This window comes from Rhipicephalus microplus, chromosome 2, assembly GCF_043290135.1.
Source record: "Rhipicephalus microplus isolate Deutch F79 chromosome 2, USDA_Rmic, whole genome shotgun sequence".
Taxonomy (NCBI): Eukaryota; Metazoa; Arthropoda; class Arachnida; order Ixodida; family Ixodidae; genus Rhipicephalus; species Rhipicephalus microplus.
In genome coordinates, this window is record NC_134701.1 from 126,846,662 (window position 1) to 126,874,168 (window position 27,507).

A 27,507-nucleotide genomic window follows, 5' to 3' on the forward strand; every position below is an offset into this window, starting at 1 on the left:
GTGCCCAGGCGTTATCGTTATTTTTGAATGCTGCAGCAAAGGTCTTAAAAATGCCGTGTTCAAAAAGGAGCTTTATTTTGGGTTTAGTCATCTAAATTTTGTAACGAAATGTTACAAGTGGGCACTTCACTGTTTTGTTTTTCAAACCCGAAGTTTGAATGACGGCTGTTTCAATGGTGGTAAAAAGGGGGGAAGGAGGCGGGGGTTTACAGCTGACTTAGTTCTACACGATGAATACCGGCGGAATAGAACCGTGGTTACGCATAGGATAGAAACAAACTTCGGAGCAACACAGTCTATCGAGGGATAGCATTGCTTATAAATGTACTGTGCTTTTAATCAGCCAAGCCATCTTAAAAACACTGCTTTATTGTTAAATTAAAGGTTCTCACTAACTAATGCTTCAAGTTTGAAGAACTGTTGTAGGCCCGTGTGCTCAGATTTGGGCGCACGTTAAAGAACCCCAGGTGGTCGAAATTTCCGGAGCCCTCCACTACGGCGTCTCTCATAATCATATGGTGGTTTTGGGACGTTAAACCCCACAAATCAATCAATCAAGTTTGAAGAACAGTGCGTGGATCAAATTGTGCTTTATTTTTGAAAACAAAAGCGCAATATCATTCCTTTTGCATTCTGCGAAAAAGTCGCTTAATTCATGCCACATTCCGTTCCTCGAAGAGGTGTCCCCATTCCACTCCCATTGTATTCCAGGGTCGCCAAAAAATGCGGAATGGTTCTGAAGTAATTTCGATTTTCGAGTGGCATTCCACTGGAACATTTCGATGCGCGTTCCCAAAACTGCCCGATGTACAAGGACAGAAAGTTGAGCTTGTGGGTACGGATGCATGATGACAGAAGTAAGCGTTGCAGACACGGATGGAAGACAACGATAGAGTTCTGATTTCTTGTGTTTGTGCCTGCGCGTTAATTTATTTTATTTGCCTGATAGAGTAGTGTTGCTCCTAAAATAACTACTATATCATACGAACACATGGAAACGGAGGACAACCGTCGTGGTGACGTGCCTTAAGAGGGAGCAGTGTGTTAAAAAAGTGGTAAACAATTTAGAGTACTTGGTACTATACTATGGGAAAGCTTGAAGGCATCCCTGCCTTAATTTACAGAAGAAATAGACACAGTTAGGACTCTTACTACTCCCTTTTCAACCGCTCTGACCATGCTCACTTCCTGCTCACTTGTGATGCATGTTTTCGTTAAATGCAAATTCGCCCGGTTTCCTTGTGCCTCAGTCGCTCAAACCACCCTTACCCATTCAAAGGAACAAAATTCGCATACATTGCCGGTCTTTATATTAACTTTCTTGGTTTGCTTGCTTTGCTGTATAATTGCTCGCTTTTACTCTCACCATTTGACCATACTGCGAATAGCCTCCTGCCGCGCTTTTTAATTCTAGGGTTCCAGGGGCAGTAACGAGGGGGGAGGTAAAGTGTTCTCACCCTCCCAAAATCTTTTTTATGCTATAAGTTTTTGCGTAATACTCAAGTATTTACGTGCTTTCGCATCGATAAACACTTGGCAAAGTTAGCCGATCCGCACAAAAACAACCCCAGAAAAAAATTCCTGTGTACGGCTCTGCAGGGTTCTTCTCGAAATTGCGCTTAGTGAACACTGACCCAGGACGAATGAAATAATGCAGGGGACAAGAGCGCGATGCCTGAGGTTACCTAAAGTCCTGTATTTTATTCCTGCTGTGTCTCTGTCAACTAAGCAAACCTTTGAAGATGAATAAACAGCAGCTAGCCTGTCTTATAGTTATCCTTAGAACAGGGTAACGAAACAAGAACTAAGAAAATACACATTATGCACGATGTCCTTGTTTGCTGCGGTGTACTTGCGTTCATTATGTGCTACCGCTATGCATAAGTTTCACACCTTCATACATTTTTTGCATGTCCCTTTCTTTTTCGACATCGCTTCATATTTTTTGCCTTGGTGGGATTTTGGGAGAGGGATGAAGGCGTGCCTATAGAAGGTGCCGAAAAACGCAGAAACTTCACGCCTTGAAGAAGAAAAGTCTACCTGTCGAAACGGTAGTTTCAGCGACGCGTCTGTTTGAAAAATGTTTCCTATTTTCAAGTTTTTTATCCCAATCGTGTAGCTTTGTGGGAACCATGAAAGAGGTGACGCAATCATCACTTCTCTTTTTTTTTTCTCGTCCTTGCAGGTGCGAAGTGTCGACGTTGTCTCCGCCTACATCAGACGCATCCGGGAGGTGCAGCCCATCATCAACGCTGTCGTCGAGGAGAGATTCGATGAGGCTCTTAAAGACGCCGAGGAGGTCGACACACTGGTGGCATCGGGAACCATGAGCCCTAGTCAAATGACCGAAGAGAAGCCTCTGCTGGGGCTGCCGTTCACTTCCAAGAACAGCATAGCGATCAAAGGTTACCAACTGGTGGCCGATGCACGACGCATAAAATTTGCAGTTTTAAAGAGACCAGAAGGAAGAACGTTAAGCTGAGGAAAACTGGTAGATGAGAAACGTGGTATACTATTTCTTGAAGTTAGACATTTTCTAGGAAGGTTGAGTAAATATGGGCAGTTGACAGAGCAACATCAAAGTTTGCACGCAGATATAATGCTAACGACCTTCATTAACCAACTAACCTGCCACCCATTTCTTCCTAAAGAATCAGAGTATGTGTCTAGGACTCCCAGCGGACCACTATTCGTGATTACTTCCAGTATCCAAGAGATATGCAAAGGCTTCACAGCATAGGCTTGTGGTCGAGTGGAGTGCTACTGGCGTGATCATGTAGACATTGCACTTTGCTAGAGTAACGACTGTCTAACTAGATGTAATCTATTTATATTAAAAACGTGCACATGCTGACAAAATAGAGAAGTAAGACATACCTGGTCGACGTTTGTCACGTCTTCACTTCTCTCAGGTCTGTGTGATCGCATTACATGTCTATTAAGATGAATTCTTTCCAAAAACCTAATTCACTTGCTGCACAATTTTCTGGCTTACACATTGTGCTGTGGTTTCACTTCATACATTGTAGAGATTGTCCATGCCGGTGAGTTGACAGTGAGAGCAAAGTGCATTGTGCTCAGCATTATTTTATAGGTGTTGGAATATCGTCTCGTCAGAACGCTATACCTTACTGCTGCTTTCACGCGTGTCACTGTTAACACTGGAATGTCAGCTGTGTTTCTTTGACAGGTATGCGACAGGATGCAGGCTCTTTATTCTGGTACGGGCGGCGTGCTGTAGAGGATGCTCCTGCTGTAGCTCTCCTCAGGTCAGCCGGTGCCATCCCACTGGCGCTGACGAACGTACCTGAGATGTGCATGTGGGGCGACTCGCACAATTTGGTGGACGGCGCCACACTCAACTCGCACGACACACGTCGTAGTCCCGGAGGGAGCAGTGGTACGTGATTTATACAAATTTTCTGGGGCATCCTTGTTTGTGTCTCGGGTCTTTTGCGAAGCTCTCAGGCTGTTTGCCACATGACCTGCTGTCGCGTGGCTCCCTTTTCCTTTCTTTTTCATGTCACCCTCTGCGGCAGCTTAGCAGGATGAAATGCCATGCTGCTAGAGCAGAGCATATATTAATGCGTCTTCCCAATGGTGCAGGACAAATTTAAAAGAGCACTTTCTACAAAGACGTGTAGTGGACTATTTGCTGATGCGTTAGAGGAATAATTATGACGTAGTGGCCACTTTGCAACCATGCTTGCAGTGGACATTCAGTGATAATATGGAACAGCCAATGTTATGCACACGGTGATTCGTTTCCTTACGAAATAGTTAAGGCATGCTCCGAGAACAGAAGCAGGCTAGCATTTCAGAAGGCGATACGCCCGAGGCACGATTACGCCATCGCAAAGGCGAACCTCGATGTTTTTTTTTTGTCCATCTTACTGATACTGCGGGGTTATGGTACACCCTCTTCCTCTCTGTGCCTTTTTTTATGTCTTCTCTTTCTATCTGCGCTGCTCTTGGTTTTTGCTTTCACTTGTCTGTGAACGTTTTTTAAAGACGATAGTCTTTCTTGGGGACCTTTGAAAAAAAGATTTGGTCAGTCTGTCTGTACATTTGTCTGTTTGTCTACTCTTAACAGCACTGGGTACTTATAACGGCTGACCCCATCCGTAGCACCCACCAATGTTGCTCAAGGCTTAGCATTCATACTTGTGCAATTGTCGAATAAAAAGCAAATACTGCCCATGTCTGGGTTATCGTAACAACACGTATATATTCTGCATCTGCGTCTTTTACTAGAAAAGGCATACATGAGAAATTTTAAGGACCGCAGCGCTTATCACGCTGCGCTGACCATGCAACACTTGCATGAAAAGGCGAGTGTTTCCAACGCTTTGCTAAGACGAGACGGTGGTGGCACCTACCCGTTGCCTTGCGTTCTACAGCTTATCACCTCTGAGACGGGCGTGCACACTCGTCTCAGAGCCACGTGCTGCGTTTTCCAAGAAAACGGCCAGATGGCACTTACATTTCACGTGTGACGTGACTTGATGCGCTCGTTCGCCTCTGCTGCACGCTCGACTGGGCACTATAATGTAGCGCCTCTAGAATACCATTCACCGATTTTATTTCGCAGAACATCAAATAAATGTTTTGTTCACCGTCTACACATGCAAGACTATCGTCTTTTGATGACTTTTGCAGATTACATGCAGACACAGGGCCAGTTGTTTTTTACCTCTTTCTATCTCTCTCTATTTGCCTACTCCAGCGTGTTATCTTTCAACCAATTGTCTGTCTTTGTTTCTCCCTTCCTCTCACTTTTTAAATATGTCTTTGCCTCTCGTCTACTCTTACTTTCCTTTCTCTCTCCCTGCATTCGCTCTCTGGTCTATCAAAGCTATTGCGTCTCACGCCAGACAAATCGGCGCCGGTGTTTCGGGAGCGAAATAGAAGATGAAGAAGAGGTCCATTTTATGTCTTTTGATGATGATGTTGACCTCATAGGCATGACACTCACCCACAAACGGGGATTGGCCTACAACCGGGTGGCAGGATGCTTGAAGTAGTAGACTGTGAAACTACTTGACGGTAATGTTGGTTTCCAGTCTTGCTATAGTTGAACATACTCTTGCAGTGGTTCCATGGACGTTGTTTGTAGCAAAGTTGACTATTGCCGTCTTCAAGTCGCTGAGGACCGTGCGGCGAACCGGGATCACTAGTGCCAGTGCGATTGAAAACTCCTCGGCTTGCGTGGGCGACTTGCACCGTATGCTTCCCGACGTTGTGAGTACTCCAGTGTCTGCTGCAATAACTGCTGCTGCGTACGTGTTTGGCCGGTGGGGATACTTCGCCACGTCCACGTAGTACGCGCGCGGATCGTTGGTGTGACCTTTTGTGAGGGCCGTGGCTCTCGCCGTTCTTCTTTCTTGGTGTACTTGCGCATGCATGTGCTTCGGTAAGGGTGGAACCCCCAGTCTTTGGAGAACGTCCCGGGATAGCTGCTTTACTATCTCCGGAGTCGTCACTGGCGCGTTGATTCCGATGCGTTGTAGTATCGTTCTTCCCGTCCTGGTCTGGGACAGGCGGTTATACTGCGCTGTTCGCTGGGCTTCTACGATTTCTTCCAGCGTGCTGTGAACGCCCAATGCGAGCATGCGTTCCGTGTTGGTGTGGAAGTATAAGCCCAGGGCCGTCTTGTACGCCTTTCTGATCATAGCGTCAATCTTGATCTTCTCCACCGCTTTCCAATTGTGGAACGACGCTACGTAAGAGATGTGGCTGACTGCAAACGACTGGGTGAGTCGTAGTAGACTGTCTTCTCGCACGCCGGGGAGCTGGACGTGGGCCCGAACCGCAACGAGGAGGCAGAACCGCAACGGAGGCACACACGCTAACTAGCCGCGGGTCTCCGTCAACGCATTCCTCGGAGCCGCAAAGACCCGATGCCGAAGACGGAGAGTATTTTATCACAACCTACGCCGACGTTCTGCAGTGCTACAGAACGAGTAGATGCCTCTACCCACCGCCTCACCGAGACCTACAATGCAGAGAAGCAGCCACACTACGGCAGCTGCAAGTACAAGCCATATGGACCACCGTCTGGGCAAAGCACGTTTGCCTGGAGGTTTACACCACTGATGTATGCCAACACTGCAAGAAGGCGCGAGCCACCCAGAGACACCTCCTCTGGGACTGTGCACCACCGCCGGGTAACCAAGAAGTAATGCCAACTGCCATAAGCAGCAAAATCATCAGCCGAGAGCCAGGCAACCAAAGAGACGTGATCCAGCACGTGCTTAGCATCCTGGAACGCCAGCGACCGAAAGCGGCGCCCCCACGGGTTTGACGCGAGTAGGTTGCTGCTCCGGGACGTCCGAGCACGCTAGTGTCTCTCTTTAATCCCCCTACCCCTTCCCCCTTTATGCCGGATCGTCAATAAAGTTGTTTCACTCACTCAGACTGTGAAACTCAAATCAATCTGTAAAATTCGTTTACAGATAGAACTTCGAATAAATAAATGAAAATGCTTACTCTGCAAGTAGTCAGACCATCTCTGTTTCTTGTTTGAAATAACAACCCATTACAAACTAAGACTCTGAGTCAGTAAGGATAGACTAACATGGTAATCCTTCTGTTGCTTTGATGTACTCATACATAGTAGAGCGCCCCACCGCGGTGGTCTAGTGGCTAAGGTACTCGGCTGGTGACCCACACCTCGCGGGATTGAATCCCAGCTATGGCGGCTGCATTTCAGATGGAGACCGAAATGTTGTAGGCCTGTGTGCTCAGATTTAGGTGTACGTTAAAGAACCCCAGGTGGTAGAAATTTCCACAGCCCTCCACTGCGGCGTCTCTCATAATCATATGGCGGTTTTAGGACGTTAAACCCCAGATATCAATCAATACATAGTGGAGCATACTTTCATGTGGCTGTAGTCTACTAAGGTTGCGGCCCAGTAATAATATTACTGTAACATTCAGTACTTTCCTAACTTATGAAATTGAGTGCATCTTTGACCAAGTAATAGTTGACTTGTGGAACTTCATAGCGCAATCTGCAGCAAGTAACTTCTAACTGGCGAGATGCACACCGATGTTTATTCCAGCAATGCCTTAGATGCTCAAAGTCTTTAAATTGATCCAATAATAATTTGCCTATTTCACATTGCCAACAAGCATTTCTTAACCTTAATGCTGTCGTGTAAGCACTATGGCACTATGTGGTAAAACTGGGACGGTGGGTTCATCTTAAGATACTGTGTCTAAAGGGTTTGCCGTTTCGCTCCAATATAATCCGCGGTGGTCTAGTACCCATAGCATATGCTGTTTTTTTACGTTTTTGGAATTAAATAATGAAATTTACTCTTGAGTTCTAAATTGGTTGCCGCAAAAAGTGCGGTGCATACTGATAGAGAACCTGTAATGATCACTGCTGCTGCTTCGCTTGAGGGCATTTTGCTTAGAGCTAGAACAATTGCCAATAATTCTGTAATGAATAAAGGGGTATAATCTGGGAGTCGAACCAAAAAGGACCAGTCAAGAGAAGAAGAGAAGATGGCTACCCCAGCCTTTTCTTTTGACAGTAACGCATGAGTCGCCATTATATTGCTTATTTCCAGATGAGCTAGGTAATCTGCTGACTGGTACTTTAAATACCTATGCGGCAGTTTTTTTGCGTTATGAAGAACCATTTGATTAAGTCGTATGCTAAGCATTAAACATAAGTTACCTATTACGCCAGTATGCTTGATTTTTACACTCAGTGGCTTTAGCTTCGCTTGTGCAACTATAATTTGTAGGGTGTGTGTTCGCGACCAATTTGTTTAAAAAAACGAGCTGAGTTCTTCACTGAAAACGTAAAATGGGCATCTCTAGTGCGAACTTTATATCTTTAGAATGCTTAAGTAGTAAGATTTTGGATCCTTTTAGCAGGGAAGTAGGCATGCTTCCAGATACAACACATTGCTTGCAAGAAACTTTGCGAAATTCAGGCACAAATGCAGCGCTTTCCTTTCCAGCTGTATTGTGGGTCTCATTTTATAGGCTGTACTGCAAAAAAACAATACACATCTAAATTCCATATTACGCCGCACATAATGTTATATATCATTGTTAGTTATCTCTTGTCAATCCCATTTTATGATTTGTTGAAACCATCGATGTGGTTTCACTAATATCATGTGTTCTTAATATGATGCCTAGATATTTAAAAAAATACAGCCGTGTGATGAGCTCATTACTATACATTAGCGAGATGTTTATAGCTTGCTTAAAAGAGAACGCAAGAAGCACGCTTTTTTTGACGTGGAAAGTCTTATGAATGTGTTTTAAATATGCTTGTAGTATATTGAGATAATTTTGTAGATTCCGATATAGTGATTGCATATCTTCATTACTCTCAAACAAAGCAACATCGTCTGCATACGCATATACCTGAATGTGCTGATTTGATGAAATGGAGCTTAAAAAATGGTAAACAACACTGGCGACAGGGCAGCCGCATGTGGCACGCCACGTGTCTGCTTATATCTATTTGATGAGCACCCATCTTTAAAGCAGTCTAATTGCCTTTCCCTTAAAAACTCCAAAACCCACGCTCTGATGTACTTAGGAAATTGGTGGCGTTCCATGTGAATATAAAGTTGAATGCTCAATCATATCGTGCGCCTTAGCCAAATCAAGAGTAACTAATGCACAGTGTTCACCCCGACGCCTAGTTAGTTGTATGTGGCTCTTTAAACCAACATGCGCGCACCATATTGAGCAATCAGATCTAAAACCAATTTGACTGGGGTTTATTATTGTATTATCTTCAATATATTTTATTACCCGGACATTCAAAACTCTTTCATTGGTGCGCCAGATATGGCGTTATTCAGATTGTCCGTATACATTTTCCCGCGCAAATCCAATTGCCTGCTTTTTAAGAAGCGGAATCACTTTATACAGCTTCCATTCCGCAGGTATCCAGGCATTTGTCAAAGAGGACGGTGGAAAAAATTCAAATTAATATTTTTATTATTGCATTGGTATCCCCATCTGATCTAGGTGCTGAAGGAGATAACTGGTTTATCACCTCCACCAGCTCAGCTATAGCAACGTCATTGAAATAATCACCCACCTTTTGTTTCACAATGTCCAATAGTATAGTTGACATAAATATATATTGTAGCCCTTCGTGATATGTTTTACTAATCAGACAGTTGACGGAGAAAAAGAACTGAAGAGTGAACATTTTCAGAGGGTGGTAACTATCCCACACTAGATTAATGCGTTATTCAAAAAAACCTTTTGTCAGCACAATTAGGATTTCGGCCCATATATTCACCAGAGGTTGCACTATGTTACCTCAACTGAGAAAAATAAACAGGTCATTCTGTTTTTATCGGTTGAATGAGGGCTTTTGACACAACAAATCATCACGTGCATTCGGAAAACCAGAATTATGTCTGGCCCTCCTCTAAACTTTATTCAAAGCTACCTCAGTAACAGGTGTAAATGGTGCACATTAGCGGCCATCTGTCATTACCCAAATTTATTCACATAGGTGTGCTACAGGAATCAATTTTAGGCCCACTTTTATTTTTGATGTTTAATAATGACTTACCTGCCATTCTTACTAGGACCTAGTGCTTACTGTACGCTGATAACACAACTAACTTTACATAAAATAAATCAGTGTCTACACTCCAGACTGACCTCAACATAGATTTACATAACATCACTCTATAGTACCGGAGCAAACAGTGGCAGATCAGGTCTTTATGACGCTTCATTCCCCGCGAATTTCACTTGAGATACCACCTTCTCTTCACAGCCGCAATGACTCCATAAACATTTCTAGTGAAGCACGGTTTCGTGGCGTCCATCTTAGATACTGAACTAAAATGTCATAAACATGCCAGTTCACTAGTTAAAAAAATAGTATTTGGAATCAATGTTATCATCAAAACACGTACGTATTTTCCACCGCACGTCTTACGTTCTTTGTATTTTGCCTAAATTCACACTCATATTTTATATTGTGTATCATCTTGGGGCGACACTCACTGCGCGCACATTGAATGGTGGCAGCGACATCATAATCAAGCGGTTATTTTAATTACATTTGGCTCATTTTACTCGTCCTGTACTCATTGTTTCCAAACTTAACATACTTTCATTCAGACAATTCTTTTTTCATAGAGTGTTCATAGTTGCCGATAGGATCACCACGCGTGACATTCACTGCATGCATTGATCATCATCACTTAACTAATAGCAATACTACCTGGGTTTCCCAGAGTAATATTCTTTTATTGGTCGTGAGAACAAACTACGACAAGTTCGCAACATTGTTTACAAGCATAGTGATTTTGAATTCAATGCTATTGAAATAAAATCTTCGCACAACAGTCATATTTTCACCTCAAATAGCAAAAGATATTTTGTTGAGGAATTTATTAACTCATCTGAATTCTGTAAATATATAACGGCTTTGAGCATGTATGTGTTAGTTTCGTATATCCATCTACTTTTGTACAACTGATACCCCTGATAATAAAGCTAGTTGCATTTGTCATGTAGAATTCATTATACTTGCTTTGTTATTCCTGTTTGATCACCTGATATTGAGTATTTTCATGTCTGATTTTTCCCGTTTTATTATAAAGATATTATATATTGATTGTATTGTTATTGTTAAGTAGGCTCGTTAGTCCTTGCTCACAGATTCGCATTCTTTGCTGTATTTTTTGTAATTACCCCACTCATGTCACCATAACAGGTTCCCCCGTCAGTTTCTCGGAAACTTTGGGACGTCCGGCTGTACTATTCTTACCGTGTAACGAAAGTGAATTATGAAATAAACATGACTTGATATTTTTTGAGACCTTAAAAATATGAAAAGCGCTTTTATATTTCTAGCCCTAGAAAGATAATCAAATGTTTTCATATCGTAGTGATTATTTGCTACTTATTGTACGGTATTAGTTAAGAATTTATGATCACACAAATGTTTTGGGCATCGGTTGACCAGAAGTTGTTTCCATGCAGATTTTTGTTTTCTATAGCCCCCTATGCAACCTCTATTCCATCATGGACTAAAAGATGCTCCTTTGGCAAAGTTTAATCTGAAGTGGCGTTTTTACTGACCTTTTTACCAAGGCACACAGGCTCATAGCCCTTATGTCACCATTTATGTCTTTGCGACGAACGAAAGTGGCCTTTAAGTCTTTTTATAATTTATCGTGGTTGACGAATGAGCCGTCCTTTTTGGTGCCCATTATTCTCGGAAAGTTAAAGACAAAACTAATAACCGAGTCATCACTGTTAGTAGCGTGGTCTAAAGTTTTCAACCAGAATATACTTAAAAATGAGCTTGGAAATGACAAATCTATTACTCATTTGGACTGACCTCGGACAAAAGCAGCAGCGTGTGACTTTTAAAAAAGATAAATTCTAGTCAAGAGCCAATTCCCACGAGCGTGGTCTATTCAATTGTGCTTTGAAACTGCAGGCCACGTGGTGATGTTATCTGCCTACAAAGTTACTTACTGGGAAATCCCCAGTAAGTACTTTGTGTAGGCAGATAACATGACGTATAGGCTTCTCGGGTCGTGCACCCCGGCCGAGAAATATTCATTAACAAATGAAAAAAAACACCCGGGAATTGTTGTGTGTAACACCAAAATCACTTTTTTTTGTTCGTTTATATCTCTTTCTCTTTCTGTGTAGTTCTTTCTCTACATTTTTTTCGTTCTTCCATTGCTTTCTCTCTATCTCTTTTTCTCTCTAAATATTTCTTTTTCTAATCTCTCTGTAATTGTTTCTCCCCTGTCAGTTATTGGAGCCCACATCAGATAAATGAGCGTGTGTGTCCTGGTAGAGAACCAGTAGATGAGGAACAGGAAGAAGAGGATAGGGCGTGCCACTGCTTCATCCTAATGATGATGATGGTTATGATGGTGATGATGATATTTCTATTCACTCTAGCAACTGTAATGAGATGTTTGAACATCTCTGGTGTAAAAACGCGTCCAATGTGAAATGCAATAAAAATTCTAATATTGGTGTTCAGTTTGGTATTTAAGCTCTATTTGTCCACGCCAACTGCAGGTGGAGAGGGAACCCTGCTGGCAGCGGCTGGCTCCCTGATTGGTATAGGCACAGACATTGGTGGAAGCGTCCGAATACCGGCTGCCTATTGCGGCATCTTCGCCCACAAGCCAACAGCAGGTGATAAACTTTAGTCAAGTTTTTCTGTTAATTTAGTTGAGTTCTTCCAGAAAGTAGTTAGTCCTTTTGCGCGCTCGGTAATATTGTGGAACTATTCGTTAGTACCATCTTGCTCAACTAATGAAAATATTGAGTTAATTTCGTAACTTATCTCTAAATAATCGACATAGTTTGACAAAATGCGTTAGTGGACTAGTTGGTCTGAATCCATGGTTTTTGCTTAGAGCAAACCAAAACCACAAGAAAGTAGACAGGAAAAGCGCTAGTATCAACTGACGTGATCTATTGCATCACTCCTCTCTTTATATCAACGTGATACCGAAAGGACATTTGTAGTGTACACCATGCGCACAGCCGTCAAAACTTGGTTACTCGAGCCCACTCATGATAGTGCATGCATAACAACCCTGCACCTCCATGAAGTGAATCATGACAAGCGGGCAAAGCGCTTAGTATCGTATGTCACCGTACGTCATCCGTACATTTAGGCTGCGAATGTAGATTGAATGACTTAAAGTACACACACATATATATATATATATGTGACGTATCAAGTGACGGTTAGTAGAGGTCGAGAAGGAAGAAGTGAGAAAAGAATAAACATGGGGTATGAGCCAGGCCACGTCTCCCAGTCATCATAGCATCACACGAGTCGACAGGATGAAGACCTCCCAGCCACTTCATCAGTGTCTCATCATCGACGCAGTTCTACACAAGACGCCCTGACCATACATCGACTACGGAATCATCTCCTAGCTGCACACAGCGACCAGAACCATGACAGAATCATCGACCGACCTTCCCATCCCCAAGTACACCAGAGCAGCGGACGATGGACCTGTACAGGACTGGTTCGACCTGTTCGACTTCCACGCTACCGCTGCATCCTGGTCAGAACGGGAAATGGTTACGAACTTCAGCGACTACGTCACTGGTGAAGCATTTAAATTTTACCTCACCCACATATTCGACAACGATGAGTCTTGGCAAAAGATAAAAGAAGAAATGATCGTTTGGTTTAAAAAATACGATGGCGACTACGACGAAGACTTGCTTGTAACCCACCATCCACAGACAACTGCACTCAGTCATCAATTTTACAGGCAGTCTTCAATCATTCGAACGCACAACAAGATTCGACCTCTGACAAAAGACGAAGTGGCACACGAGTTCAGTGGCAGACAACAACGCGTATTTTGGGAAAAACACAGCCATCGAGCGTGCCTACTTTCTGCACGAAAGTTGGCATTTGCGAAGTCATCGCTTCAGCATATGACCCGAGACGTTGCCCAACCACCTAATGCCGTTCACTCTTCGTCTGGCATACGTAGTCCACCACCTGGGTTTTCATCACGCGGTTCTTCAAGCGCTCCTAACGCTCACCATTTGCCTTATAAGGACGCCGTATTTATGGTAGATGACCTGGCGCATCGGAAAAATACCCTGTCAAGCCATGCTCCTTCCACACGGGCTCATGCATCGCCATCCAGTCCATACACACTCGACAGTGGAAGAAACACCGAAGGCTCCGACGCATCGAACGTCGCACACTGCAATGCGCAAGAGCCTCTTATAGTGAACAGGGTAGAAGAAACTTCTGAATAACTTTCTACCAATTCTGAAGCATTATCTTCATTGCCCGAAGTGCATGACAACAGCCCACAAACTACCAGCTGCCGACTGGGCCCCACCTCAAGTTGTGAAAAAAACGAGCGCGATGTTCAAGAAGGGATCTCACCACAATGCGTTCCACAGCAACATCAGCAACGCCAGCAAAAGCAAGTCCAAGAATTGCAGACACTCCAACGGATACACTGACAAGGACGATGACGCAAAGTCAGCCTCTTAAAACAAATTCAAGACGTCAGACATCTTTGCATAAGGAATCGGCGCCAGAAACGCATTTGGCACAAAATATCAAGACTGCGCCTAAGATTAGAGCTCCGAAACCTCAGGAAACACCGAACAAGACAAGAAGTCACCAGTTCTACCACGCAAAGATTCAGACACCATCCCATTAGTTCACGACAACAGAGCCAACGCCACAGAAAACTACAAAAGAGACTGAACGCTATAATTTGTACAATGCATGAACATAGACATAATTTCTTGAACTTCAGTTCTTGTACACGCAGGCTGCAAGCACTAATTCTGTCTCAGCCGCGACACAGAATACAGCCTGTACGACAGAGGTTCTGCGCCTACCACATTCGACCTTAAAATGCTCCAAGGACTTCCAACCTTGTTCGTTCCTCGCAGGTGCTCAAGTCACGTCATGGTCAGTGCAGTTTTGCAACACGCGGTTACCTTCTCCAGAACGCCACAGCCTACCTCGCCCACCAGAACTCCCCCATTCACCAGGCCGCTGCACTTTTTTCTGAAGTTTTGTGAGTATACGGAACACCACGGGGCCATGAAACCAATTGTGCATTTGGACATTTGTGACTTCTCAACCTCTCCTTGTTTACTTTTCGTTGTGCGTAATCCACGCCTTCTTTCGGGGGGAGGGGGAATCTGTGACGTATCAAGTGATGGTTAGTAGAGGTCGAGAAGAAGTGAGAAAAGAATAAACATGGGGTATGAGCCAGGCCACGTCTCCCAGTCATCATAGCGTCATATATATATATATATATATATATATATATATATATATATATATATATATATATATATATATATATATATATATATATATATATATATATATATATATATATATATAAACATCTAACAGACCATATAGCTAAGGAAAGTATAGGGGAAGCTATTAAACCTAATTGTAATGTATATGTAAAGAAAGAAAAGTGGTTGAAAAGATGATTTGCCGTGGTCAGGAACGAACCTGCGACCTTGGAATAGAGCGTTGAATGCTCTGCCAACTTAGCTACCACGATGGCTATCTCCTCAGCCACTTTATTGGGTATATAATTTAAACGTTGGAGTGTCAGTCAGCACCGCCATTAGCCATGGAGGCGAGTGTGGTGCACTATTATTGAGTTTGTTTTGGCGTCACGTAGCATGTGAACGTATTAAGAGCTGGCAGCTGATCAATATTCTCTCGTATCGAACCTAATGACGCTGAATCTGCCAATACGAGACCCTCACTAATGAAATAAGGAAAGAAGTGTATACTCAAGTGCCTGTTTTTCCATAATTTGACACAATATTATTGAGATACAATACTGCCAAGAAAAGTATAGGGGAAGGTATTAGACCTAATTGTAAGGTGAGTTTGAAGAAAGAAAAGTGGGTGAAAAGATAACTTGCCACGGGCAGGAACCGAACCTGCGACCTTCGAAGAGCACATTCGATCATCTACAAACTGAGCTATCACGGTGGCAATTCCTTCAGCCAGTTTATTTGGTATGTACATATTAATTAAATGTGGGATCAGGAGTTAGTGCCACCAGTAGCTATGGTGGCGGCTAGTGTGGAACACTCCAAATGAGCCTGCTTTTTTTTTATCTTCTGTTATCTTTTCACCCACATTTCTTTCTTCACAGTTATATTTTCATTAACAGTTACATTTACATTTCGGGCTTGGCCGGCCCCGTTTTCTCCTGCCTGGGCCTGGTCCGGCTTTTGCCGTGCCCTGCTACAAATGTCCTTCCGGTATTTGGTTGATATAAACAGTGGAGTGATGCAATAAATCATGCCAGTAGAGGGTAGCGCTTTGTCCTGTCTTGTTTCTTGTGGTGTCTTTTTGCGCTAAAAGAAACACCGTGGATTCTTCAACATCTCGCAGCGTTTCAGCAGAGCAGTATTATGGTCTGCTGTGTTGGGGGCTGGCTGGTCCCGACGAAGCAGAAGAAGAAGACTGCCGACGGAGACGTACGCGGCCGGCGGGGACACCGACCAGCCCGAACACGCGGGTTGGTGCGAAGCGCCGAAAGAAAGCACAACAACCGCACTCCACGGTTACCTAACACACACTGTCTTTATTTTACAGTCGCCTTGAAATCCTAGATGCCAGAGCGGCGCCCCCTGGCATCCTCACATGTCAATCCGAAACCGAAACCCAGAACACAACATGGTCGCTAGCCGTGGTTAACATGTAGTGGACAAAGCCATACCCCTACACCTTTTTAAAACGTCAGCTTGTTCATACATGATAATACGCTTTCGACTCCGAAAAATGAAGTGGTGGTCTTTAATAACACATTCGTAAGTCAAATACTCTGTTTTGACTACCCTAAAACACTCTTGATCCACAACGTCTTCTGTATCGGCTCCTTCCCCACCTGATATTGAGTCTTATAATAATAGAATGATTATGTTGAACATTGATTCTTTTGCTGTTACAGCACAAACATTGCCTTTGCAAAAACGTAGCTTGAATAGAGAAAACTCTGGTGCTACCACTCTCGTACCGACTTTCTGTTTTTTTTTACGCCATGCAATCTCAGGAGTAGTACACAACACTGGCCTGTTCCCAGACGCCGGAGACAAACTTGGACAGTTCAACTGCGTGGGACCAATGACCAGGTTTGCTGAAGACTTGCCGCTGATGCTCAACGTTCTGGCGGGAAGTCCGACCAACGTTTTTAGACTAAGTGAAAAGGTGCGTACAACTTCATGAAAATTTGTCTTAGTGTTGGTGAATGAATCACTTTCATTGTGAGCTTAGTTGCCATATTGACGGGTGACTCCGAGAGATACACAGGTCAGACGTGTGCCAGTGCTCGATGTTACGGTGTGTTTTGAGAAATTAGACTTGTATTATGGCTATTCTGTTGTTTTAGAAAGTGGTGACCGAACGCGGGAATCAATGCAAAGTAAACAAGTATTTGTACCTATAATTTTTCTTCTTTCTTCACTGAAGAGAAACATTATGATGCTGATGTTTCATGTAAACAATTGGACTACGATCCCCGCTGTGGTTAGCGAAGCTGTGTATCTGATACGCCGACGATACGTATCATTGAGCTATTGAGCAATCTCTACATGAAGTAATTTTCATCAAAACAACTCAATGCACGGTCCTCGTTAATGCTGCTCGTCAAGAGCAAAATTCGTGTAGGTTTTCTACGCAACGAGGTACTCAACTCTGTAAAGTGTGCTAGGGGTGTCTTTTAATTGTAGAGACAAATGGTGAAAAGGGCTACCATGCAGGTCATTGTAAAAGTTGTGCTTCTGTGCGAGAATGTTGGGTCTTAGATGTGCTTTTGTCTGGGGCAGTTAGTGCAATAGTTGCGAAACAAATCAGCATGAAAGATGAGACGAAAGACACAGCACAACAAGAGCAGTGCTACAGCACTCATCCTGTTGTATTGTGTCTTCAGTCCTGTCCAACACTCGTCGTTGAGCCCCCTCGCAAGAGCACAAGCGCTGAAGCATTCGTCCTGTTGTAGTGTGTCTTTCGCGCCGCTTACCCGCTGATTTATCTTGCAATTGTGGGGTCATTTCCATGAAATGAAGTGCTTGTCAAGTTATTTGGCAGCCTCAAACGTATTTCTTACTGCGTGATGAAACGAAGACCCCTGATAATGTTCTTCTATGTTCAGATGCCGAGATGGCTTAACCCGGCGAGCAGAATTAAATGTTGGCTGTTACAGTTGCTGGTACACGAATGACGAAGAGCTGACTGCGGTGTGTTAGACGCCATCATTGTTTCTTTATAGGAACGTGGCAATTCAGTAAGGTGGAGCGATGTGCATTTTTCCTGCAATCTGCACATTTCAGGGTGATTTTGTTGGGCAGTGGCTAGTGCTTTGTAATCTAAGGAGTGAGCAGGCATTGCGCTTGTCACACGAAGGGCGTCAGCCACCTCGTTTTGGCTGCCAAAGTTGTTGCAGATGTACTTGTAAACTTTGGAAATGCATCAAAAGTGTCTGACACTCTTTTCTTGCAGTATGTATGAGTGGCTGTTTTCAAAGGCGAAAGCAAGGGTGGTTTGGGTCGGTAAGATGACAGCGTTCAGGGTTCAGCCTCCGAAGAAGGAACGGAAGTGCAGATATTGTGATAGAAGTGCACATATTACCTACTATAGAGCGATACATGAAAAACCGCGGTCCTCTGAAGGTGCTGTGGTAACCCCCGCATAAGTCACCGGCGTCTCGAGAGGAAGTGAAGTGGCCTGCAGTATGTGCCGTTGTGCTGTTCCAGCACTGCATCCGCTGCCATTGTCAACGCAACCAACATATAGCGTGTTGGCGCTTCGGGTGACGGATGAATCAGCGGCACTACAAGCGCCAATCTCTTTTCGACTTCCCAAAAATATCACTCGCAATTTGTGCACCTGAGTTCCAAACGAAAATTCGTGTCCACTACTTAGGACAGTTATTTCAATCATGCTGACAAACATTTTGCATGGCAGACAGCAATCTATCGTGCAGGACAGACGGAAATCAACACTTTTGCTAAGAGTTCTTTGAAATCATTTTTAATTGAAAGCAAAATGAAATATAGCTTTCTGACTTTAATTTGCACTAATATACTATTTATGTTCTTACTGAATTGTTACTCATGTTCGTTACCTATTATCAGTGCCATATTGCATGATGTTTTCACAGATGATGATTTTGAACCTATTGATGTTTTTAACTATGATTTGACACTTGATTATCACGAATTTTATATCTCTACTGTTATTGTACCAATATTTTATGTCTAATACGTGTTAGTGTGATTGTAGTCAGGGTACGTAGGATTTTAACTGAATCCCACACATTGTCTTCGACTCGAAATTATTGGTTATTGCTACATGTTATTTAACTATGCGGTTGTTTCTATATAATTTAGTCAGATAGGAACGTTTCATAACCCTTTACTCTGCTCATAATCTGTGCGCTGCTACCTAATCTAAGAATGGATCAGTAGCCTCTTTTAGTTCTCGGTTCCTTTTGCTCTTTATTGCCACCATCTTTTTAATGTTACAGAACAAATGAAAAGTTTCTTTCTTAACGCGGAGTCATGACGGAAGTGGACAATCTACAAGGACCAACACTTTTTTATTTGTCCTTATGGTATTGGAAAAAAGCCGAGAAATTTCGATCAGCCGAAAATAACCCTTGTGCGGCTTGTCGACTTATGCAGCGCTAACAGCATGCCTTAGAACTTTGCAAAGCGCAAGTGACATTAGGCGCATGTTGGATGCAGTTCAGCGAGTCTTGCGGTCGCCCACCTGCATGTGCTATCTTGACGACTTTGTTTTTGCTCCGCACGTCCAGTGACTATGGCACGTTTTGACGTGTTTAGCAAATGTTGTCTACGAATAAAGAAGCGAGGGATCGCAGTACGGCAGCCGACAATACTTGGCTACGTCACATCCAGGAATGGAATTTGGCCCAATTAAGCCAAACGATGGGGGTCGCCTAAATCTATAATTCAACTTGTGTCACAAAATTGCACAATATGCGTTTATGCTTTCGACACCTTATTCGAAATTACGCGCCATAATATCGCCCTTGACGTAGCTTCTGGTGAATACATGTTCGGGTGCTTAACAAAAATCATTGTATATATGTATGAGCACTCTCTTATCATGTCACGCCGAGACTATTGCTTTTTAGCGTTGATGCGTCCCGGTGGTCTAGTATTTGTGGTGCTCGACTGCTCACACGAAAGTCGTGAGATCGAATCGCAGCCGCTTCCTTGTCGATCCAGGAAAAAATGCTTGTGGCTGGTGGTTTAAGGAACCTCGTTGAAATCGGCCAAAGCCACAACTAAGGCATTCCTCATAATCCTATCATGATTTGGGAACGCTAAACCGCAACAACAGTGGTGGAAAAGCACCTTAACGTCTAGTTTTGTCCGTTGTACGTTGTCCGACACCGCACACGCAAGGCACCCGCTATACGCCATAACGATGACGAGGAAGGATAAGTGCCTTAGCACATGCAAGGTACCAGATGAAGGTGACACTGTCATCACGGCACAGCATTTGCAAGGTACCAACCATATGCCATGACGATGACGATTCTTATGACGATGAGAAAAAATGCTTTCCAGACCACACACTCTCTGTGGCATGGATGAAAACGATGGTGCTCTCGCCCGCGAAAGGCAAAACGGCAACGCCTACAAGCTGCTGCTCCGGAGGCGAGAGCGCGGCATGCGGCGGCTCAACGTCTGCGCAAATAGGAAGCTTAGCGGAGGCGAGAGTTCGGGTTGAAGCGACAAAACGCTGACACTCCCTCGCATTTGAGGGCGCGGGACGCGGCGGCTCAACAGCAAGAACACATTGTATATACTGTACACATGCGTTGTCATTCACTTACATGCACGAGTGGGCTATGTCACGCGTGACTTAAGGTAAGAACCATCCTCAGTGCTTCGTCCACTTGCCATGATTCACTTCGTAGAGATCCGTAGATCTTCGTTACGTTTTTCGGTGTTAAAATTAGAACAATTTTCAGTTTTCATGCGGGAATAAAATGTTCCTAATTATATGAGGCACAATTTGAAAATTCAGAAACATGTGATTTGAAAACACGGAAACGGTTTCTTTTTCTTCAGGTAAACCTGAACATGCTGAAGCTTTATTACATGGACACGGAAGGAAGCCTCTACATCAGCCGGATCACAAGTGATGTTCGCAAAGTCGTGAAAAAGGTTAGTGCCAAAATACCCAACGATATAGTAATAAGCATAGCATTAAAAAATAATGTCGCAGTATATTTTGAATTGTTGAGCGCATAGAAAATAATGTACGAAATCGTCGCACACACCATGACTTGTGTGCCCCTTCTTGTTGCAAAAGTTTTATACTTATTTTTTTTCTTTTTCTTATCAATTTGGTATATGTGCAGCTAGCGAAACGGCCGCGACCACACTATGTAGTCATGTTTACATGTAGTCATGTTTAGCTACATGTACGTTTTGATCTGCTTTCATTCTGAACGTGACCTTCCAAATTGTTGTTATCGCGTTGATTGCTCCGCCTTCGTGGTAAAACTGTGACTTTTAAATAAGAGGCCTTTCCTAGCGAGCTTCGACGACTTTGAGCGTTTCTATCTCTCTATCTATCTGTCCGTCCGTCCGTCCGTCCGTCCGCCCGTCCTTCCATCCATCCATCCATCCATCCGTCCGTCCTTCCGTCCGTCCGTCCGTCCGTCCGTCCCTGTAGCGTGAGAGGAAGACGGGACGGCGGCCCACTTGGTGTGTCGGACGTGGACAGCCACCGCGGCTCCGCTTCAGGTGTGGAATAAAGTGGCGAGAGAACGACACAACCACGTTGGCCGCCGTCCCGTCTTCCTCTCTCGCTACAATCCATCCATACAATCCATCCATCCATCCATCCATCCATTCATCCATCCATCCATCCATCCATCTACCCATCCACCCACCCACCTTCCATCCGTCCATCCATCCATCCATCCAGTCTATGACTTTTAGCTGTCATGGCCGTTTCGAATATGGTATCGACACCAAACTTGGTATGGCTTAATATGACTTTATGAAGAACATATTTGACTAGTCATAACATGAAAATTAAGACATGTACGTTATGACTGTCAGGATTTACGTTTCGTGGCCCTGCTGCTCTTGCGTTGGTTTCGTTCACATGGCATGTTGCAAAACTGGTATGGTATGCCATGATTTCATAGCGACACAAGCGACAGACCCTAACATGAAAATCATGACATGCGTGTCATGTAGCAACATGACTGCATACCACAATCATGATGCACTCGCGACCATTTCGCTAGCGTCGCATATACTAAATTTGGTATTATGGTACGTGAATGGATGACAAAGGTATGTGACTCGTTCAAACATGATAATCATAAGATGCGTGTGATGTAACAACATGACTACATGTCACGCTAATTATGCACTGGCGGCGCTTTCACTAGCTTCGCTTATACCAAATTTCGTATTACGGGAAGTGAATGGATCACAAAGGTATGATACCGGTGCGTACATGATAAACATGAGATGCGCGCCATGTAACAACATGACTATATGCTACGCTAATGATGCGCTCGCGGCCGTTTCACTAGCTTCATATGTAGCAAACTCGGTATTATGCGACGCGAACGGACGACATAAGTGAATGACACATCCAAACATGATAATAACAACATGCGTGTCATGTAACAACATGACAACTTGCCACACTCATGATGCGCTCGCGACCGTTTTGCTACTTTCACATATGTCAAATTTGGTATTCACGTACGTGACGCCAATGAAGGACGAATGTATGTGACTGGTGCAAACGAAATAATCATCAGATGCGCGACATGTGAGAACATGACCACACGCCACAGTCAAGGCGTCAATACATTTCGACATGACGCGGTGCGCGTGCTCGCTGGCGTTCATTTCGTCGCGTTGCGCCGGCGTTGCCACCTCAAGCACCGGTGCTGTCATACAGTTGCAGGCGTGCGCCACGCTGCGTTGCTTTGACGCATGCGCATTTCTGCGCATCCAGCGTCCCTTCATCACGAAAAGAGGGAGACGCTATGTTGTCTGAATAACGCATCAGCACAGAGTTATGTTAATCTATGGCATCGGCGCGAAAGTGCCCGATGCCGTCGGGCCGCGCCGACGGACGCTGGTTGCACTTGCCGTCAGACCATAGAGTGCCCGCGTTTTTCTAACATAGTGTCGCTGTGCCCACCGTGTGCACGCGTTCACGCTACATTGGAGTATATTCGGCCCTTCATGATGCGCTCGCGGCCGTTTTGCTAGCTCCGCATATAGCAAATTTGGTGTTACGTGACGTCAATGGATGATCAAATATATGACTGGTGCAAACATGTTAATCTTGACACGCGTATTATGTAAGAACATGGCAACATACCACACTCAAAGCGTGTCCCGGTTGTTTCACTCACTGCACATATACTTAATTTGGTATCATGCGAAGTGAATAGATGACGAAGGTAAACGACCCATCCAATAATGATAATCATAACACTGAAGTCATTTACGGCAACATTTACCTCCACCTCGTAACATTGTGCCGATTTTAAAGTGACATAACATTTCTCATTCATACTTCGCATATCATCGATTCCCACTGTGCGTGGTTTTCAGTAGGAAGACGTGCCATAGCTCAAGATTTCTTGTACGAATGGTTTCTGCAAATCATACCGGTCCCGAGGATACAACTTTCCGACAGATATTGGTCACAATTTTCAAGTAAGCTTTTCATCTTTTCACGCCACGCCGGCAAGATCCGCCACTGGACGCCTAAGCCTAGCGACGCTACACCGAACGCCGCTGTCGCGGCCGCTGGGACACTAGCCGACATGGAAATCGAGGTCGACGGCGTCGAAATCTCTCTCGAAGAATGGTCAGACGATTCCTGGACACCACCTCAAGGTTTCCGAGCCCAGGCGAAACGTCACCAGGCACTTAAGCAACAAGCCCAAATGAACGACGCGCAAGTAAGCAAAGCCCCCAAAACTCCACCAACCCCCCGGCCGCCGCCGGAACTGAAACGCCATCCCTTGCCAAGACTGCCGTCGCACACGTACCACATCGTGGGACGCCCCAAGACACCCATTGACCTCACGCGCACATCACCCGGAGACTTGCAGAGAGCACTGCTTAAAGCGGCATCTCTGTGTGACCTGGACCCAGCCAAGCGTGATCAACTACGCATACACCCAAGGAATAACACTTTCACCGTTAGTGTGGCAACCACCGACCGAGCAATCGCGTACCAACGCATCACATCAATCCTCCTCGGAGAAGACCGGCAGATTGAGCTACACATGTACGCCCCGCCACCAGACGACGCGATACGAGGCATTTCTTTCTACGCCCACACGTTCCCCACCGATGATGAGACGCTGAAGGACCTTCAAGACAGCAACCCTGACTACCAAATAGTAGGTGGCCGACGCATGGGAAAAACGAAGAATTTACTTATAACGCTGCTCGGGGACCACCTACCTAGATGGCTTCTACACCGTGGAGGTCTCATTCGAGTATACCCTTTCCATCCCAAAGTAGACGCATGCTTCAACTGCCGGAAGACCGGGCACCGCTCCGATGTGTGCCCTCAACCTAGGCGCCGACGCTGCCCGCGTTGCGGAGAAGACCACGAGCCACCGCCGCAAGGAACGCCACCAACATGCCAAGCACGCTGTATCGTCTGTCAAGGAGGACACATGACGAACAGCTCAAGATGCGAGTACCGCTTCGCCAAAAAGTCTGAACCACTTAACGCAGCACAAGCAGGAAAGACGCTACAAACCGAGTCACCAGCGACGCAGCAAACCTCAAATGACGATAGCCCGCCTGCCTTGGACGAGCGTAACTACCCCAGTTTCGGGACATCACAAACGCCGACGAAACGCGACAGCCGATCGAAGTCACGATCTCGCCAGGGTCAAGCAGCCTCCCACTCTAGGTCCAAATCAAGAACCCGATCATCAAGTCGCATCCCACATGCTGATATATCCAAAGCACCACCAAGCAACCCTAGTGTAGCATGGGCGCCAAGCGCAGCGTCTCCGCTGCCATCATCTCCCCCGCAGCCATCGAAACCGTGCGCCTCAACGCATGACCCGCTCGTCAAGGAACTTACGCAAACAATCAATGCGTTAAAATCCCAAATGGCGACGCAACAAGCTCAGATCGAAGTGCTCCTTGCGCAGAACCGCTCCCTAGAAAGTAAACTGGCAAAGGCCAGCCAGTCCGTGCATAATTCAACTCAACAGCCCCAACCACCCGCAGCAGCCAAACGCAAAGCAACGACTTCCACGGAAACGCTGCAATCCGAAGAGGACATGACGGCGCGAATTATTGAAATGGTCAACGCATCCGTTGCTGAAGCCCTCCGCACGACAGTCCAAACCACGGTCGTCAACGCCGTTCGTGCCGCCGTAACAGAAGCCTTCGCAACCGTAGACTCACGCCTAACGAACATAGAGACACGGTTCTCAAACATGGAAGCCACCGTAAACAACACCGTAGCCGGATTAGAAGCACTCAGAACTGCCACAGACACCAGTTTTGCAGTAATCAAGCAAAGCATGGCCAGAGCACCAGCTATCACACGCAACCGAGTGACCTCTCACTCTTCCACCCAGCACAGCGAACCCACGACGGCCTCAAGTAATGCTCCAGCTGCTGCATCATGGCCAGCACCCACTTGACTATATGGCAGTGGAACTGCAGGGGCTTTCGTAAAAAGAAAGCCCACCTGCAGCTACTCGTACAAGAAACACAACTGCCCAATTGCCAAACGCCTCCAGACGTCATCGCACTACAAGAAACAATGGCTTCTGTCTCACTCCCTGGTTACATCGCTTTCCAACAATTCACCGACTCGCACAACCAAGAAGCCCCAAGTACAGGCACGCTCGTCCACAAGAGCCTCACGGCGAAACAACACGACTTAGAATTCTCGGACATTCCACACACGGTCGTTGAAATTCTTCCGCGAAAACGCTCGCACCAATCAGTCTTCATCCTCAACGTATATTGCGCACCCCGGGCACGCGCCGACGACTTCAACCTGCTCTTCCAGAAAACCACATCGCTTTCTCGAGGCGCACAACTGCTTATACTGGGCGATTTCAACGCCAGGCACCCTGACTGGGGCTACCTGCAGGCGAACAAACGAGGCAAGAAGCTATGGCAACTCGGTCAGGACCTCCGGCTCACTCTACTAAATGACCTGCAGCAGTCACCAACCCGCATAGGAAACAGCGTGTGTAGGGACACGTCACCCGATCTCACATACTGCAAGAATATTGCGCAGGCCAGATGGGAGAACACCTGTCAACTCGCTGGTAGTGACCACTACATCATTGCCATCCAGGTACAGACGTCCGCTGGCAAGAGAGTACACAACGCCCTCGCTCAAATCACGGAGTGGCCAAAATTTAGAGACATCCGTGAAAGTGAAGCCCCAGAACGCATAACAAACCTCAAGGAATGGACAGCCTCCCTAAACGACCACGTGCGACGCACAACGCGCGAAAGTAAAGCAGCAGAGGAAACGCCTGCCACAGACTCTCGTCTTCTCCACATGTGGGACGCACACGCCAGCCTGCTGCGCAGATGGCAGAAGCAGCGCTACAATAAGAAATTGCGTCGCCGCATACAGGCCCTCTCTGAAGAAATTGAGCGACACAGTACCTACCTCGCCCGCCAACAATGGGGCCAGCTGTGCAGCGGACTCAACGGACAGCTAGGCAACAAGAAGACGTGGCACCTGTTACGCCACTTACTGGATCCCGACGACTCGAAAACAGCCGCACGGCACAGACTTAAGCGACTTGTCCACCAACACCCCGGATCAGACGAAGATCTACTAATTGAACTGGCGGACAAATACATCAACCAAGCCCATCAACCAGCGACACCGCTACCACCCTATGAAGGTAAACCAAATCCAACTCTTGATGCCGACATCACAGAAGCCGAAGTGTATGCAGCCATTCTAAAGCTTCGCACAACTTCAGCACCAGGTCCAGACGGCGTCTCGAACAAAACAATCCGCAACCTAGACGCAAGGTCAGTAACTGCCCTTACTGAATATTTCAATGACTGCTGGCATGCCGGAAATATACCAGAAGAATGGAAGCACGCGAAAATAGTGTTTATACCAAAGCCCGGAAAAAAGGCAGACTTATCAAATCTTCGCCCCATCTCGTTAACTTCATGCCTTGGCAAACTATTTGAGCACGTGGTCTTGGCTCGGCTAGAAACACTTGCAGAAGAGCAAGACCTTTTCCCTCCAACCATGCTCGGTTTTCGCGCCCACTTATCTACTCAAGACGCCCTCGTACAAATCTACCACGATTTGTTGAAAGACCCCGTACGTGCGGGCACGCGAGCAATGCTAGGCATAGACCTACGCAAGGCGTTCGATAATGTAACACATGAAGCGATAGCCCAGCACTTGGCTTCAACAAACCCTGGGGAACGTATTTACAACTACGTGTGCTCTTTCCTCCAAGGCCGTACTGTGGAACTTTCCCTGATTGACAGCAACGCCACGAAGAGACTTGCCCTATCCAACAAAGGCACGCCACAGGGAGCTGTTCTTTCACCTTTCCTCTTCAACCTTGTAATGAGCCAACTCCCACAGTTACTAGACTGCATACCCAATATCCGACACACCCTATACGCGGACGACGTGACGGTATGGACCACTACTGGCTCCGACGGACAGATCGAGGAGGCACTGCAACGTGCTGTGGACACAGTGGCCGGATACGTCGCGTGTGCAGGTCTCGAATGCTCAGTGGAGAAATCTGAACTCCTCCTTCTTCGTCCTCCTGACTACCGTAAGGTTAAACACCCGCCACTACCAACCATCACTCTCAGAATGGCCGGATCCGAAATACCGATAGTGCAGCACATGCGGGTACTCGGCCTTCACGTACAAGCCGGCAGGGGCAATACCGTCGCACTAGAGAG

General features: G+C 45.5%; 1 protein-coding gene across 1 annotated transcript in view; it reads left to right on the top strand.

Moving 5' to 3' along the window:
- Positions 1-27,507, top strand: part of LOC119170747 (fatty-acid amide hydrolase 2-A) — a 65,127-nt gene that overhangs the window by 29,564 nt on the left and 8,056 nt on the right. Inside the window, exons 3-7 of the mRNA XM_037421998.2 lie at positions 2,186-2,405; positions 3,191-3,400; positions 12,055-12,174; positions 16,581-16,735; positions 20,632-20,727. Coding sequence (XP_037277895.2) covers positions 2,186-2,405; positions 3,191-3,400; positions 12,055-12,174; positions 16,581-16,735; positions 20,632-20,727 — 801 coding nt within the window. The remainder of the gene's footprint in view (positions 1-2,185; positions 2,406-3,190; positions 3,401-12,054; positions 12,175-16,580; positions 16,736-20,631; positions 20,728-27,507) is intronic.